An 11,847-nucleotide genomic window follows, 5' to 3' on the forward strand; every position below is an offset into this window, starting at 1 on the left:
CTTTCATTAATACAGACCTTCATAGCTTGGTGATCTTACAGTTTCCAATACTGACTGAGTTTGGGTGTTAGCAAGAATGTAGTAACATTTATAAACTGGCTGAAGATGATCTTACAGTTTCTAATACTGAGTTTGGGTGTTAGCAACAATGTAGTAACATTTATAAACTGGCTGAAGTTTATAAAGCTAATGCCATGACAAATAAGGATGTCACACAGGTCATACCTGCTCAGTTAAGTACTTGGCCACACAATGGATCTTTTAAGCATGCCAGTAATAGCAGCCAGGAAAGAGGTTATGTCTGTATTATGAACAGATCAATATCTTTTCTTTTGCAGAGGCTTTATAGGATCAGAGGATAATTCAAGCTGGAAGGGACCTCAAGGGTTCTCTAGCTCCTAATCAAAGCAGGGTCAGTTACGATGTCTGATCAGGTTACTCAGTCTGGTCTTGAATTCCTCAAGGATGGAGGCTGCACAACCTCTCTGGGCAACCTTTTCCAATGCCTGGATGTACTCATGGTGAAAAGTTTTCCCTTATGTCCAGTCTAAACCTTTCATTTTTCAACTGCCCATTGTCTCTCATCCTCTTGCCATGCACCACTGTTAACAGCCTGGATTCATCTGCCTGATAACCTCAACGGAGGTATTGGAAAGCTATTAGCTTCCCCTGAAGCCATTTCTTCTCCAGACTGGACATTTCTGCAGTTTCATCTCACGGCGTACGTACTCAAGCCCCCAACTATCTCAGTGGGGCCTCTGTGGAACTCTAGTTTATCAATGTTTTCCCTGTACTGGAGGTCCCCAAACTGGATGTAGTATTCCAGATGCAGTCCAATGAATGCTGAATAGAGGGAGATACTCACTTCCCTGGGTGTGCCAGCTGTGCTCCTGTTAATACAGCCCAGGAAGCTGTTCCCCTTCTTTTGTGCCAGCACACACTGCTGGCTCATGTCCAGCTTCCTGTCTAACAAGACCCCAGCCCCTTTCCAGCAGAGCTGCTCCACAGCCAGTCAGTCCCCAGACTGTATTGCTGCAAAGGCAGGCCCTTTTATTTTTCCCTGAAGTGTGCTATAACGGCCTGTTTAAGTGGCTTCCTAGAATAAACAAACTGTCAGATGGTTTCAAAGAAAAATACTATTCAACTGATGAACTACTGTAAGTGGTCTCAGGGAATATTAACTGTAACTTTTAACAGTTTAACCACAAACTCATCTTTCTTATTGGGTAGAGAGAGCTTAAACAGATGAAGCAGTAAGAAAAAAGGCTATTGATCCCAGAATTTCTTGTACCAGGCAGCAGGGCCTAACTAATCCTACTGCATACATCATACCAGCAGCAAAGAACAGCTAAATGCACGGAATTGTCAGCTAGCATAAAATCATGAAGTACAGCTTTTTTCCCATCAAAGATAGGAAACAAAGTGATACTAGAGAAGCTGGTATTGACTGGAACATGCAACTCTACAAGACTGTTGCAGTACCTGCTCTTAGTTATGTAAGTAATTTTAGCACCATAATTTTGAAGCACAAAGATGACTACCATACATCTGCCATTCCTCTGCTCAAGTCCTGCACAAAAAAAGACCTAAACATTTATTGCAGGTTGAACAGTTCTGTATACCATATGTATCATTCACTCCTGACACACGGTTTCCTCCTCTTTTTCATGGCACAAGAAATTCTGCTCAAGAAACTCCACAGGGTGTTCAATACTGAGGTTCTTGACCCAGGAAAATATGAAAGTGAGCATGTATTCTTGTTACAAATATTGACTTTGGCTTCATGAATTATGGAGTTTACAAAGATTCTGATGCCTGACTCTGTCCTAAAAATAGCATGCAGAAGAAGCTTTACTTGACATCGTCTAATCTCGCTTACTAAGCTTGTCTGTTTGCTGGGCAGCTTTGGCTCTGAAACAGTAGCTGGATCTGCATTCTCTCTAGTTAAAGTTTAGCCAGGCTGTACTCAAAAATAGGCAGAAATTTAGGTCTCTTTGGTCTCCTCAAGCAGGGGACTGAAAAAATCTGATAATCTTGTCTATAGTTTGGTACTGACCACCAAGCCAATCTGGTCCACTCACCTCTTTCAGTGAAGATGAATGTGAACAAAAAACAAAAATCCAAAATATTTTATGACACACTGGCAACAGAATTTGACAACAGCAGGTAAAATACACAAGTATGGCCACCTACTAGAAAACACAGAAAAGCTAACCCCTCCCTCATTTTAAACCTCTGAAATTTAAGCTCTAAGCATGCACCTATTACAATCAATCCAGGATTTCTATTAACTTTACTGGAGGACACAATATAGTCCACTAAGAAATCCCATTGCACTTAGCAAAAGATAGTTTCAATAGGTATCGCTAAACCCAGGTACCTCCAGCCATGGGAGAGACTCTGAGTTTCAAGGAAGGATAGGAAGAAACAGCAAACATTTTAAAGACCATAATCATAATTTATTATCTGGAACCGTACCTTTCACAAGCCTGAAATTTTTGGTAGTAAAGTAGAATAAAGCAGTTAATGCAGTAGAGGACAACAGCTGTAGACATAGTTTATTTGGTTTAGAGCAGAATGTGGATAGAATATGATTAGAAAATGAGAGGCTTTAGAATAGAATATTTGAGCTTCCAAATTTCAATAGCTGAAAAAGCCAATACTTTATTGAATTAGATACAAGAAAACTATACTGGGTCAGTGACAGGATGATACATTTTTGGTCTAACAGATGCAAAATATGATGTCTAGGGAAGAGTACAAGAAAACAGGAGGCATTCATGATACATCCTTTAATAAATTCCCAGACTTTAGTAGTAGTTTCTATGTATTTCTTAACTCTCAACAGAAGTTCCACTTGTTGACTACCTATCCTGTGAAAAATTAGCTCTTTTTTCTTTTTTTTTTTTTTTTAAAAAAAAACTTTTACTTCATTTATTCAGAAAGACAGAGAAGTGCTAACTCTTAGGTTAACTTGATGTGGTATGGTGATTTGCTACTGTTCATTTTCCCCAACTTGTTCCATACATTCATTCCATGCAGTTTACCTTTTTATCCATCATATATCAAAAGTTCCACATTTAAAAAGGGCAAAAATTGGCAGCTGCCATAAAACCATATAAAGCATTTATCACAATACAATTAATTTTCCGTCATCTTCAACAGGAAGTTGGCGTTATATGGTTCTCCTCCCCTGAGTTTATTCCATAAAATGAGGACTTGTGTACAGAGACTGCTGTGTATCTCCACTCATAGCCAGCTCATGAGTGGCATGGCCAAGACACAGCCAGAGACAATAGAGGTGTGCGTACCTCTGCTGTCCTGTCTGGACATCTTTGTATCATTCTTGCCAGGTTAGTGGAAGCTTACCAGGCACAACACCAAATATTAGGGTCCTCCTTATATCGGAAGGATGGTGCAAAGATATCCATGTGCCTCCACAGAAGCCAGCCTTGGTCTAGTCAAATATGTTTTCCTCGAGCTCCACGCTCTCAACACTTTAAGAGCTACTACATTCCCAGTAACAGGAATATAGAGTAGGCTGGGTCAACCTGACTTGGCATGGGTTTAGATCTATACTGATCCCCTCTGAAAAGACCTTATTTGTACAGCAGTGTGCCTGGGTTTAAATGCAGACAGACTGTATAGTTGGTAGTTGATTCTGCATGGAGTTGTGTTAGAAATATTTCTGTTCATGGCACAGATGAAGCAATATCCAGATGAACGACCTATTGCTGAGAGGTAACTGCAATAAATGACTACACAAAAAAAATTCAGACAAAGACAGATAACTTACATTCCATTAAGAAAACAGCCCCTGAAATAACAATTCCAGCTTCTCATGTATTGCCTGTAATCTTCTGTATAGATCACATAATTCCTCAGTGTTTCCCCATGAGAAGAGCAGATAAAACAGCTTCCTTTCGCCTACTCATTATATGACTAAGTTACTTAAAACTATTGTCCTTGAGCAAGCATTCAGAAACAAGAGTGTGAAATGTTAGACTTGGTCAGGTCTCCATGTGCAACCGTAAGGCATAATTTTTATCTCAAGACAGAGAAATGCAAAAATATGCAAAGATGTTCTATCAAAGCATTAACCCTTCAGCTGTGTTGTATTTCAAATAGATGGAAAGATTAGGAAAGAAATGACTTCTTGTGATTACAGATTCTAGTGTAGAAAAATTACAAAAAGATTTTTTTTTTTAAATAAAAAAAGCACTGTATATAGATCTTTGGTAACAGTACGTTTAAAATATTTGCAAAGGCTTAGTCTCAAATGAGATTCCTTCAAGATAATTAAGCAAGCATCAGTAATCCAATGCAATTATTATAAAATTAACATTTCTGATTAAAAAAATGCATTTCTGTGAATTTAGCATAATTCATTTGTTTATAGTTCAGGTTTAGGAAAAAAATTCTTTTTAAATGCAACGCCTGATTTCATATTTTTATGACCCTTACAGGGTCCTTGCTATGGAGATTCATATTCAAAAATAAGAGATTTTATGGTACAAGACAGTTCTCAAAAAACACAGGAGGATGAGTTAGGATAAGAACAATGCAACTTTGTGCATCTCTGTCACTGTCTTTTCTCAATATACAAAATCCATTCAAGGTATTTCCCATCTATTCTGCCCTATTGCTTTATTCTTATTACTGTTACTCTCAACAGGCTGTAGTGAAAATCTCAGTGTTACTTCATTGAAGAGGGGCAGAAGACACATTGTATTAAAACTGGCTATTTAAAAAACCAAACAAATAATCAGTGCCTCCTGAGCAATGGATAGTTCACTTTCCACTCCATCACTTTTTGAGTGCAGATTCTCCATTTCTTGCAAAAAGACACAGACTGGTTGCAATGTGAAAAGCTCTTGTGAGAGAAAGAGAAAGCCCCTTCTTGAACACTGTTTTTGCCAGGTTAAGAAATAAATAAGCAAGGAAGTTCCCACTGTATGATCAAAACTCTTCTAGAATGCTCAGCGGCCCAAAGACAGATACTTAGTTCACCTAAGCAGACCGCAGTGGCACAACATTCATGCACTTCAGGTGAGGTATCTTGTATTAGAAGAAGTACAGTTCAATGGCACCAGTAAAAATCTCACTTATCTCTTTAGGTTCTTATAGTATAATCACAGCACAAATGTAGTCTTGTGTTAAACACTGCAGGCGACCGTACCTTTAAGAGTTCTTCTCTTTGCTTTATTACATTCAGTTTTTCAGAGAGCTGGCTGAAAGGTAAGTTGGAAGTTTCAATGTCTTCATGCATCAGAACGTAGGGATGCACATTACCTTAAAAAAAAAAAAAAAAAAAAAAAGAGGAGCCGATTGTCACTGCATTTTCCCCCAGCCAGCTTCTAAGTACAAGCAAAAGGAAAAGCAGCTAGACTTATAGTTCTTTATTTTCTTTGAGTAAGCCTTCATATTAAACCAGCAATAAAGAATGTACATGTACTCTTAAATATAAAAGCCAACCACTTTGCTAGTATTTATGAAAACCAGGAGTGTTAGGCTAGTGTGAATAAATATTTAATGAGCATGGCAGATTAACACATGGTTACTTTGACTCTTTCCTCTTATTTGTGGAATACAGTCAAACAGTGGAAAATTATCCACCAATGACTCTGATTTGAAAGAGAATTACCTGCTTGTAGCGCTTTGGTTATCCAGTAAGATTAACATCACAAGACTCATCTAACATAAAAGATATATAATGATAGCACTCACATCTAGAACAACCTGAGCTAAACTTATTAACAGATAATTGTAAAATTAGTATGTAACAATTTTGTTTTTAATTCTAGTGAATGATTTGAACCCATATTTTCATAACTTTTATTGGCTTGAGTGTAAGTAGGTTCTACCTCTAAAGAAAATCTCACCATTTTTTGAAGAGGATAAAGAGAGACCTCAGAAGTGTTGCATTTTATAAATAGATTTCGAAACCGCACATTTGTGTTAACTCTCACGTTCACAGAAAAGTATGATACTGCTTTGAGAGCTGTATATTTTAAAAACTGAAGCAGTAGAGTCAGAACTATTCATCAATGCAACACAGCATAAAAAGAAATAACGTGCAAACTGGAGTACATACCTCTATTAGCATTCAGAGCAGCTAACTGTGATTTCAGCTTTGCAATAATGCTGTTTTGAAGCTCTATCTTTTCCTGCTGTTCACGTATTTGCTGCATGTAGTTTTCTGTCTGCAAATATAATTTAATTAGCATTAATCTTACTCTGTTTTGACTAGGGGTCTCCTATTTGGCATATAAAAAGCAGCTCTGATTTTTAAAGACAATTGTAGTTGTGTGTGTGAAAACCCAACTACAGTCACCTTTGGCAAGTCCACACTTTTGAGACTGCACCGATTAGGAAAGGTATTATAGGAAATAAATCCAGATTTTTCAGAAACTGTTTCAACTGTGGCAGTTGTAAAGAATACGGTAACTTTTAAGTTAGGATTCTTCATTCATAGCCATAAAATATATGAGGTTTAAAATTAGAATTTCAGTATTCTTCAGTATGCTGGTCAGTTATTTTACCTATAGGAAGATGTACTTTTCTTCGCCTATATTTTCTACCAAATAAATGATATAAAAACAGGCTTTCAAAAAAGATAGATTTTAAATGGAAAACAACACCACCATGCTTATTCCATACTACAGATATTTTGTAAATAACTTTAATTGCCTATGGGCAGAGTTTTGCTTGTTCCTTTGAATGTAGCAGACTTGTTTTTCTAACCTAGAAAACGGGTGTGGGAAAGCAAGCAAGCAGCCTCATTCTTCATCTAGCTATACTCCATCTCATGCTATAAACAGGCCATACAGAGCCTAATAAGACTGCTCTCATTTCACCAAAGTGCATAAATATTGTTAGATAGCCAGTTAATTGAACAAATGGTCAGGTGGCAGGAAGATGCTAATATTTAAAACCTATTATTTCATTAGCACATGCCTAATGTTGCAGTTACAGTAGTGCTAAAAACAAGCAAGAAAACTTGTGAAGTCCCAGCAAGGAAACTTACAGGAATGCACTGAATTTTTCTGAAATTAAGAATATGTCTATTACTGAACAGGTCACGACCTGGGACAAGACTAGGCATTGTTTTCATGTCTATTCATAGTTTATCCATACTGCTATCTAATTCTTAAACCTCAGTTACGTTTAAATTCCACACAGCCCTACTGCCCAATGTGTTTGTCTGTAAAGCAAGCAGGAAAAAAAATCTACAAGCAAAATTTATTTTAAAAGGCCAGGTAGTACTATGAGAGTTTATTAAAAAAAAACCAAAACCAAAAAGTGATCAAAGAGCAGTACACTCCAGCAGCTATAAGAGACCTCATGAAGCATAAAAATCACTGAGAACCAAATTGAAAATGTACAACAGCAATGTCTTGTCAACACTTCTGTACAGAGCACAGACATGACAGCTAAAACAGACAGAAGAGAAGATGCTTTTGACAGCCAGTGTGCACAAATTATTCCTTGAGTCAGATGGCAGCAACAAGTTACCAACTAGAAGATCTGCATGACAACCAACCATCCATCTGTATCAAACACCATCTGGCCGAGATGACTCTGGCTTCTGTGTGCTTGACATGGCTCCCAGCTCTAGAGACTGGCAAAACAAGTGGCCTATCGGTAACTTAAGTAGTAAACTGTTAACAACAGAATGGTGGACAATCCAACAACGTGTGAAGGCCACACAATGAACAGAGGAAGTTACTAGAGTAAAGCACTATACAAAGGTCATTCAAAAACCAGGAGTTTGCTTAAAAAACCTGAAAAACCAACACAAACATCCCCCCCCTCCCCCAATTATAGCATGAACTCTTCTTGAAAGAATACTTTTGTTCTCTTTTCAAGTCATGAAATCCAACTACCAAAAGTCTGATTAGGACAAAGATTTGAACTGGTAGTAATCCTTTATGAAAGGCTTTAGTTTTTAATTTCTGAACCAAAGAAAATGCAGAGAGAAATCTTGCAAGCATTTGGTTCACTTAATACTGATGATCTCACACACTTCTCTGGTTTTCTTCCATAGAAGGGCTATCTGACCTTATACTTGATGTCTTCTTTCTTGGGCAGAAGTTTCTTTCATGTACTGTTAGATGACCCAAGAGTATTAACTTGACTGGTGTTCCTTCACATAATTAATTGTTCCTCATAAGAGACAGAATTTAAAAGATTCCCAAACATTCTAAAATGTGTTGCCTTTTGTTAAGTTAGTTGCAATTTCAGCACAAAATGTATTGACACGCTACTTTTGCTTAAGTTCAGAAAACACTACAGATTTGCACCAGCCCTGCTGCAACAGACTATGAACGGAGACTGCACAGTGGATGACTGCACACAATTGACTTGATACCTGCTCTGCAGTGCCTTGGCTAGTTTATTTTGCCGTGCAAGGGGATGGCAAGATTGTGTCCAGATATCAGAATATTCTCTAGTAGATCCTTCCCTGCTCCCAATTCTACTACTGCTTCCATAACTTGACACCAGGTATGGTTCATCTGCCCCTGAACAAAGTCCCAGCCTACCAATTCTACAGAAGTATCAGAAAGTCCTGTAGCATCAAAAACATTCAAACCTCCCCGTAACAGAGGTTCCATTGCTGGGCAGAATATGCATGATAAAATTAGTATGACAAAGCCCAAAGCTGGTGGCATTGCAATATGCTGGCATATATGATGAAAAGTCCTAGAAGAGTTTTGGCTGAAGTAATGTATTCTACAACAGACTAAGTAAAAATTCAAAGGTGCTCCTTACTGGTCAGAATGCCTCCAGAATCTTTCTGTTACTTAGTAATCAAAGAATAATTGTACAGATGATTCTTTTTTAAAAATCAATACTTCTTCTAATAATTTTAAGGTAAGTTTGCTGTAAATGTTTCAACACACAAATTCTGTTGTCCTAATAGCTTAGAGTCTTTGACCTTTAAATCAAGTAAACTAGTAATTCATATGGCGTATCTTCCTAGTAACACAAAAATGATTTAATTTAAGCTATTTACATTAATAATTTAAAAAGTAATTTTTTAATGAAGCAAGTTGAATTTCAAAAGCTAGGTAAATTTTATATACATCTCTGCTGTTTACATTAAACGACTTCATTAATCCTCCAAAACAGACAACACTTCTCTCACCTTTAAAACTACAAAAAAATTAAAGGTCGAAAACCTGAAACCCACCTACTACATTCACAGCCTAATGAGTTACTCTGCAATGTACTGGCCTGCTTTCATAATGGCAATTTCCAGTTTTAACAGATGCACTGAAGTGTGTACAGCTAAAGCGAAACTGAAACCTACATGTACCACAATCCTCCATGGGAAGGATGGCTTGACAGATACAATTCAGAACCCAACACATACTTTTTGCTGTAGTTCTTTCACAGCATGGTCCCTATCCATGCATGCTTGTCGATAGGCTTCATAAGCTTTGTTAAGCTGCTCTCCAATGTTTTTGTCCATAATTCCCAATGTTGTTTCATCACTGAGAAGACAGTCAAGTCAACAGACCTGAAAAGTAATCAGAAGGAAAAACAGAGAATGCTAAGAAACAGACGTTTGTAATTAAAAACATATATAACATGACTTGTATTAATATCAAATTCAAGTAGTATGTACAGTATATTTGAGCGTTAAGTCACATAATAGTTTGAACTGTAGCTCTGCTCACCTCAACATTGAATTTTATATCCAGGGATAGGTTTAAACAAAAGCCAAATAAAAGCAGGTTAACTCTGAATCAAATTCTGGATGTACAGAATGTGTAAATGTATATGTAGTTACAGTGCTTGAGGACTGAAACTTAAAACTGGTGCAGATCACCAGTTACCTCATTTCATGACATTTCCAACAATTTAATGTTTACTCAATTATGAAAGAAAAGATGGCATTACATAAACAAAGCAAAAGTCAGCTTTTGGCATTAAGCAATAAAAGATAAAAGCTCAGTAACATTAGGTCGCATGGACCTGTCCTATTCTATGCTATACCTGAAAATGGCAACACAAGCAACACTACAAGGTGAATTAAAACATCTTTTATCTAAAAAATCAGTAATATCAACCAGTAAGAATTAGCAAGACTCAGATCTTTTCACACAAGACTATCAACTTTTTGCACTTCGTGAACAATTTCAGTAACAATTCCTAAAACTACACGCAAGACTAAAACACCATTAAATGTCACAGACTTCAATTTCAAAACAGAGTGAACTTTGCAAACACAGGTCCTTTGCTTCTACAGTAATATATGACTTTTAAGATAAAAATTTATCATAATGTAAGTACAGTAGAGGACAGGTTAGTGAAGATTAAAAAAAAACCAACCCCAAACCAAATACCAGCATTAAGAAAAAAAATAAAACCAGTAATTCACATCTCCTTTCTGATATTTAAGGCATGGTTACCTCACAGTACACAGTATGGACGGCCACTATCATCTCTCACTGTCTTCTGGGATTATGCATAAACGAAAGTGGTGCAGTCAGAAGAGGATAAGCCAAGCAAGAAGGGTACGAGCGTAACTTGTCTTGGACCCAGGTCAAAATTCTAAGGATTGCAGCTTGAAGCTTTTGTTTATGTTTTCTTGCTCTTAAATATCTTCCATATCATAGAGCTGAATACAGAAATGTGGTTTGACTTTCCTAGAAGGTGCAACAGACTACTGTATGGATGCCGCACCTTCTTGTCCTGCAAACTTTAATGATGTGTGCATATTGCAGAAGCAATTGTATCTCAACTCCAGCATGGTTGTACTTTAATAGTGGCAAAGCAAATTCTTTAACAGTTTGGAATCATTTAAGGGTCCTCTGATGTAACAAGTGTTACTGAAATCCAAGTTTATAAGTTTTGGCTAAAACACGTACATTGTTTCGTATGAAAGGTTGTTTGGTTGGTTGGTTTTTTTCCGCCTAAACTCCAGTTCAGTAGTTTATAATCTCAGGTCCACGCATACTGTCTCAAAGCATTGTTAGTAACACAGGCTACTTCATCCACCCCCTTCTTCCCCCAAAGAGTATTCCTCCACTAACTGGAATATTTGTTCTAATACCTGGGATGTATCTTTAAATAAATGGGTAGGCTTTTTTTCAGTTTCAGAGGGAATGGGGTTCAGCTCCTATGTCCCACAGTTCATAGAAAATTAAGGCATTAATTTCATTCATACAAATTCAAATCTCAATTTTGAAAAATAGTATTTAAAATTTATACCTAACTTCCAGTCTTTTACTTACTGGTTGATTGAGACTGGGAGTATTAACAAAGAGTTCTGCTCTTATCTGGACTGCAGGTACCAAAAATAATTGATCCAACAGGCAGAATTGTAGGACTGCACCTGATTTTCTACTTGGTAGAGAAAAATAAGGAGAATGGTAGCTAATTTAACAGTAGCTCCCTAAAATCCAGACTCCATGCAGTAAGAAAGGGGCAATAAAAGTCCTTCCAAGTGACACTAAGATAGAACTGTAACTAGAAGAATTGGTCCTATATTCATTTCCCCATACCCTAGAGACTCGTTTCTGCTTCCACCTCACGCTTCCCTTTCCTCCAGCAGAGGCAGCCTTACTGTGAACTGTATCAGCAAACCAATCCAGCTTAAAATTAAATGCTAAAGCTATTTTTGCTGTGTTAGTTTTAATGCAGATCAGTTCCACAGACCACTTCAAATGGCACGATAACACACGGAAGCCAGCACAGCAGCAGAAAACATCAGCAAAAGGCAGACAGAACTCCTGTGTTCAATGGCGGCATTGGCTTCAAAATTGTAAAATGAAGTCACGGTTATGTAACAGCGATGTAAGTCTGCACTGCCACAGAAAAGGATACTCCTGCCTTCCT

General features: G+C 37.4%; 1 protein-coding gene across 1 annotated transcript; it reads right to left on the minus strand.

Moving 5' to 3' along the window:
* Window positions 1-5,179: 5,179 nt before the first annotated feature.
* Window positions 5,180-9,475, minus strand: LOC104156975 (TRAF family member-associated NF-kappa-B activator-like; the record flags this gene model as incomplete). Its single annotated transcript, XM_009705479.1, has 3 exons — window positions 9,377-9,475; window positions 6,095-6,203; window positions 5,180-5,292 (listed from the first exon to the last, which is right to left on the minus strand). Coding segments are annotated over exons 1-3 (321 nt in total), but the record flags the coding sequence as incomplete, so codon positions are not given.
* Window positions 9,476-11,847: the final 2,372 nt, after the last annotated feature.

Source organism: Cariama cristata, unplaced genomic scaffold, assembly GCF_000690535.1.
Source record: "Cariama cristata isolate BGI_N322 unplaced genomic scaffold, ASM69053v1 scaffold768, whole genome shotgun sequence".
Taxonomy (NCBI): domain Eukaryota; kingdom Metazoa; phylum Chordata; class Aves; order Cariamiformes; family Cariamidae; genus Cariama; species Cariama cristata.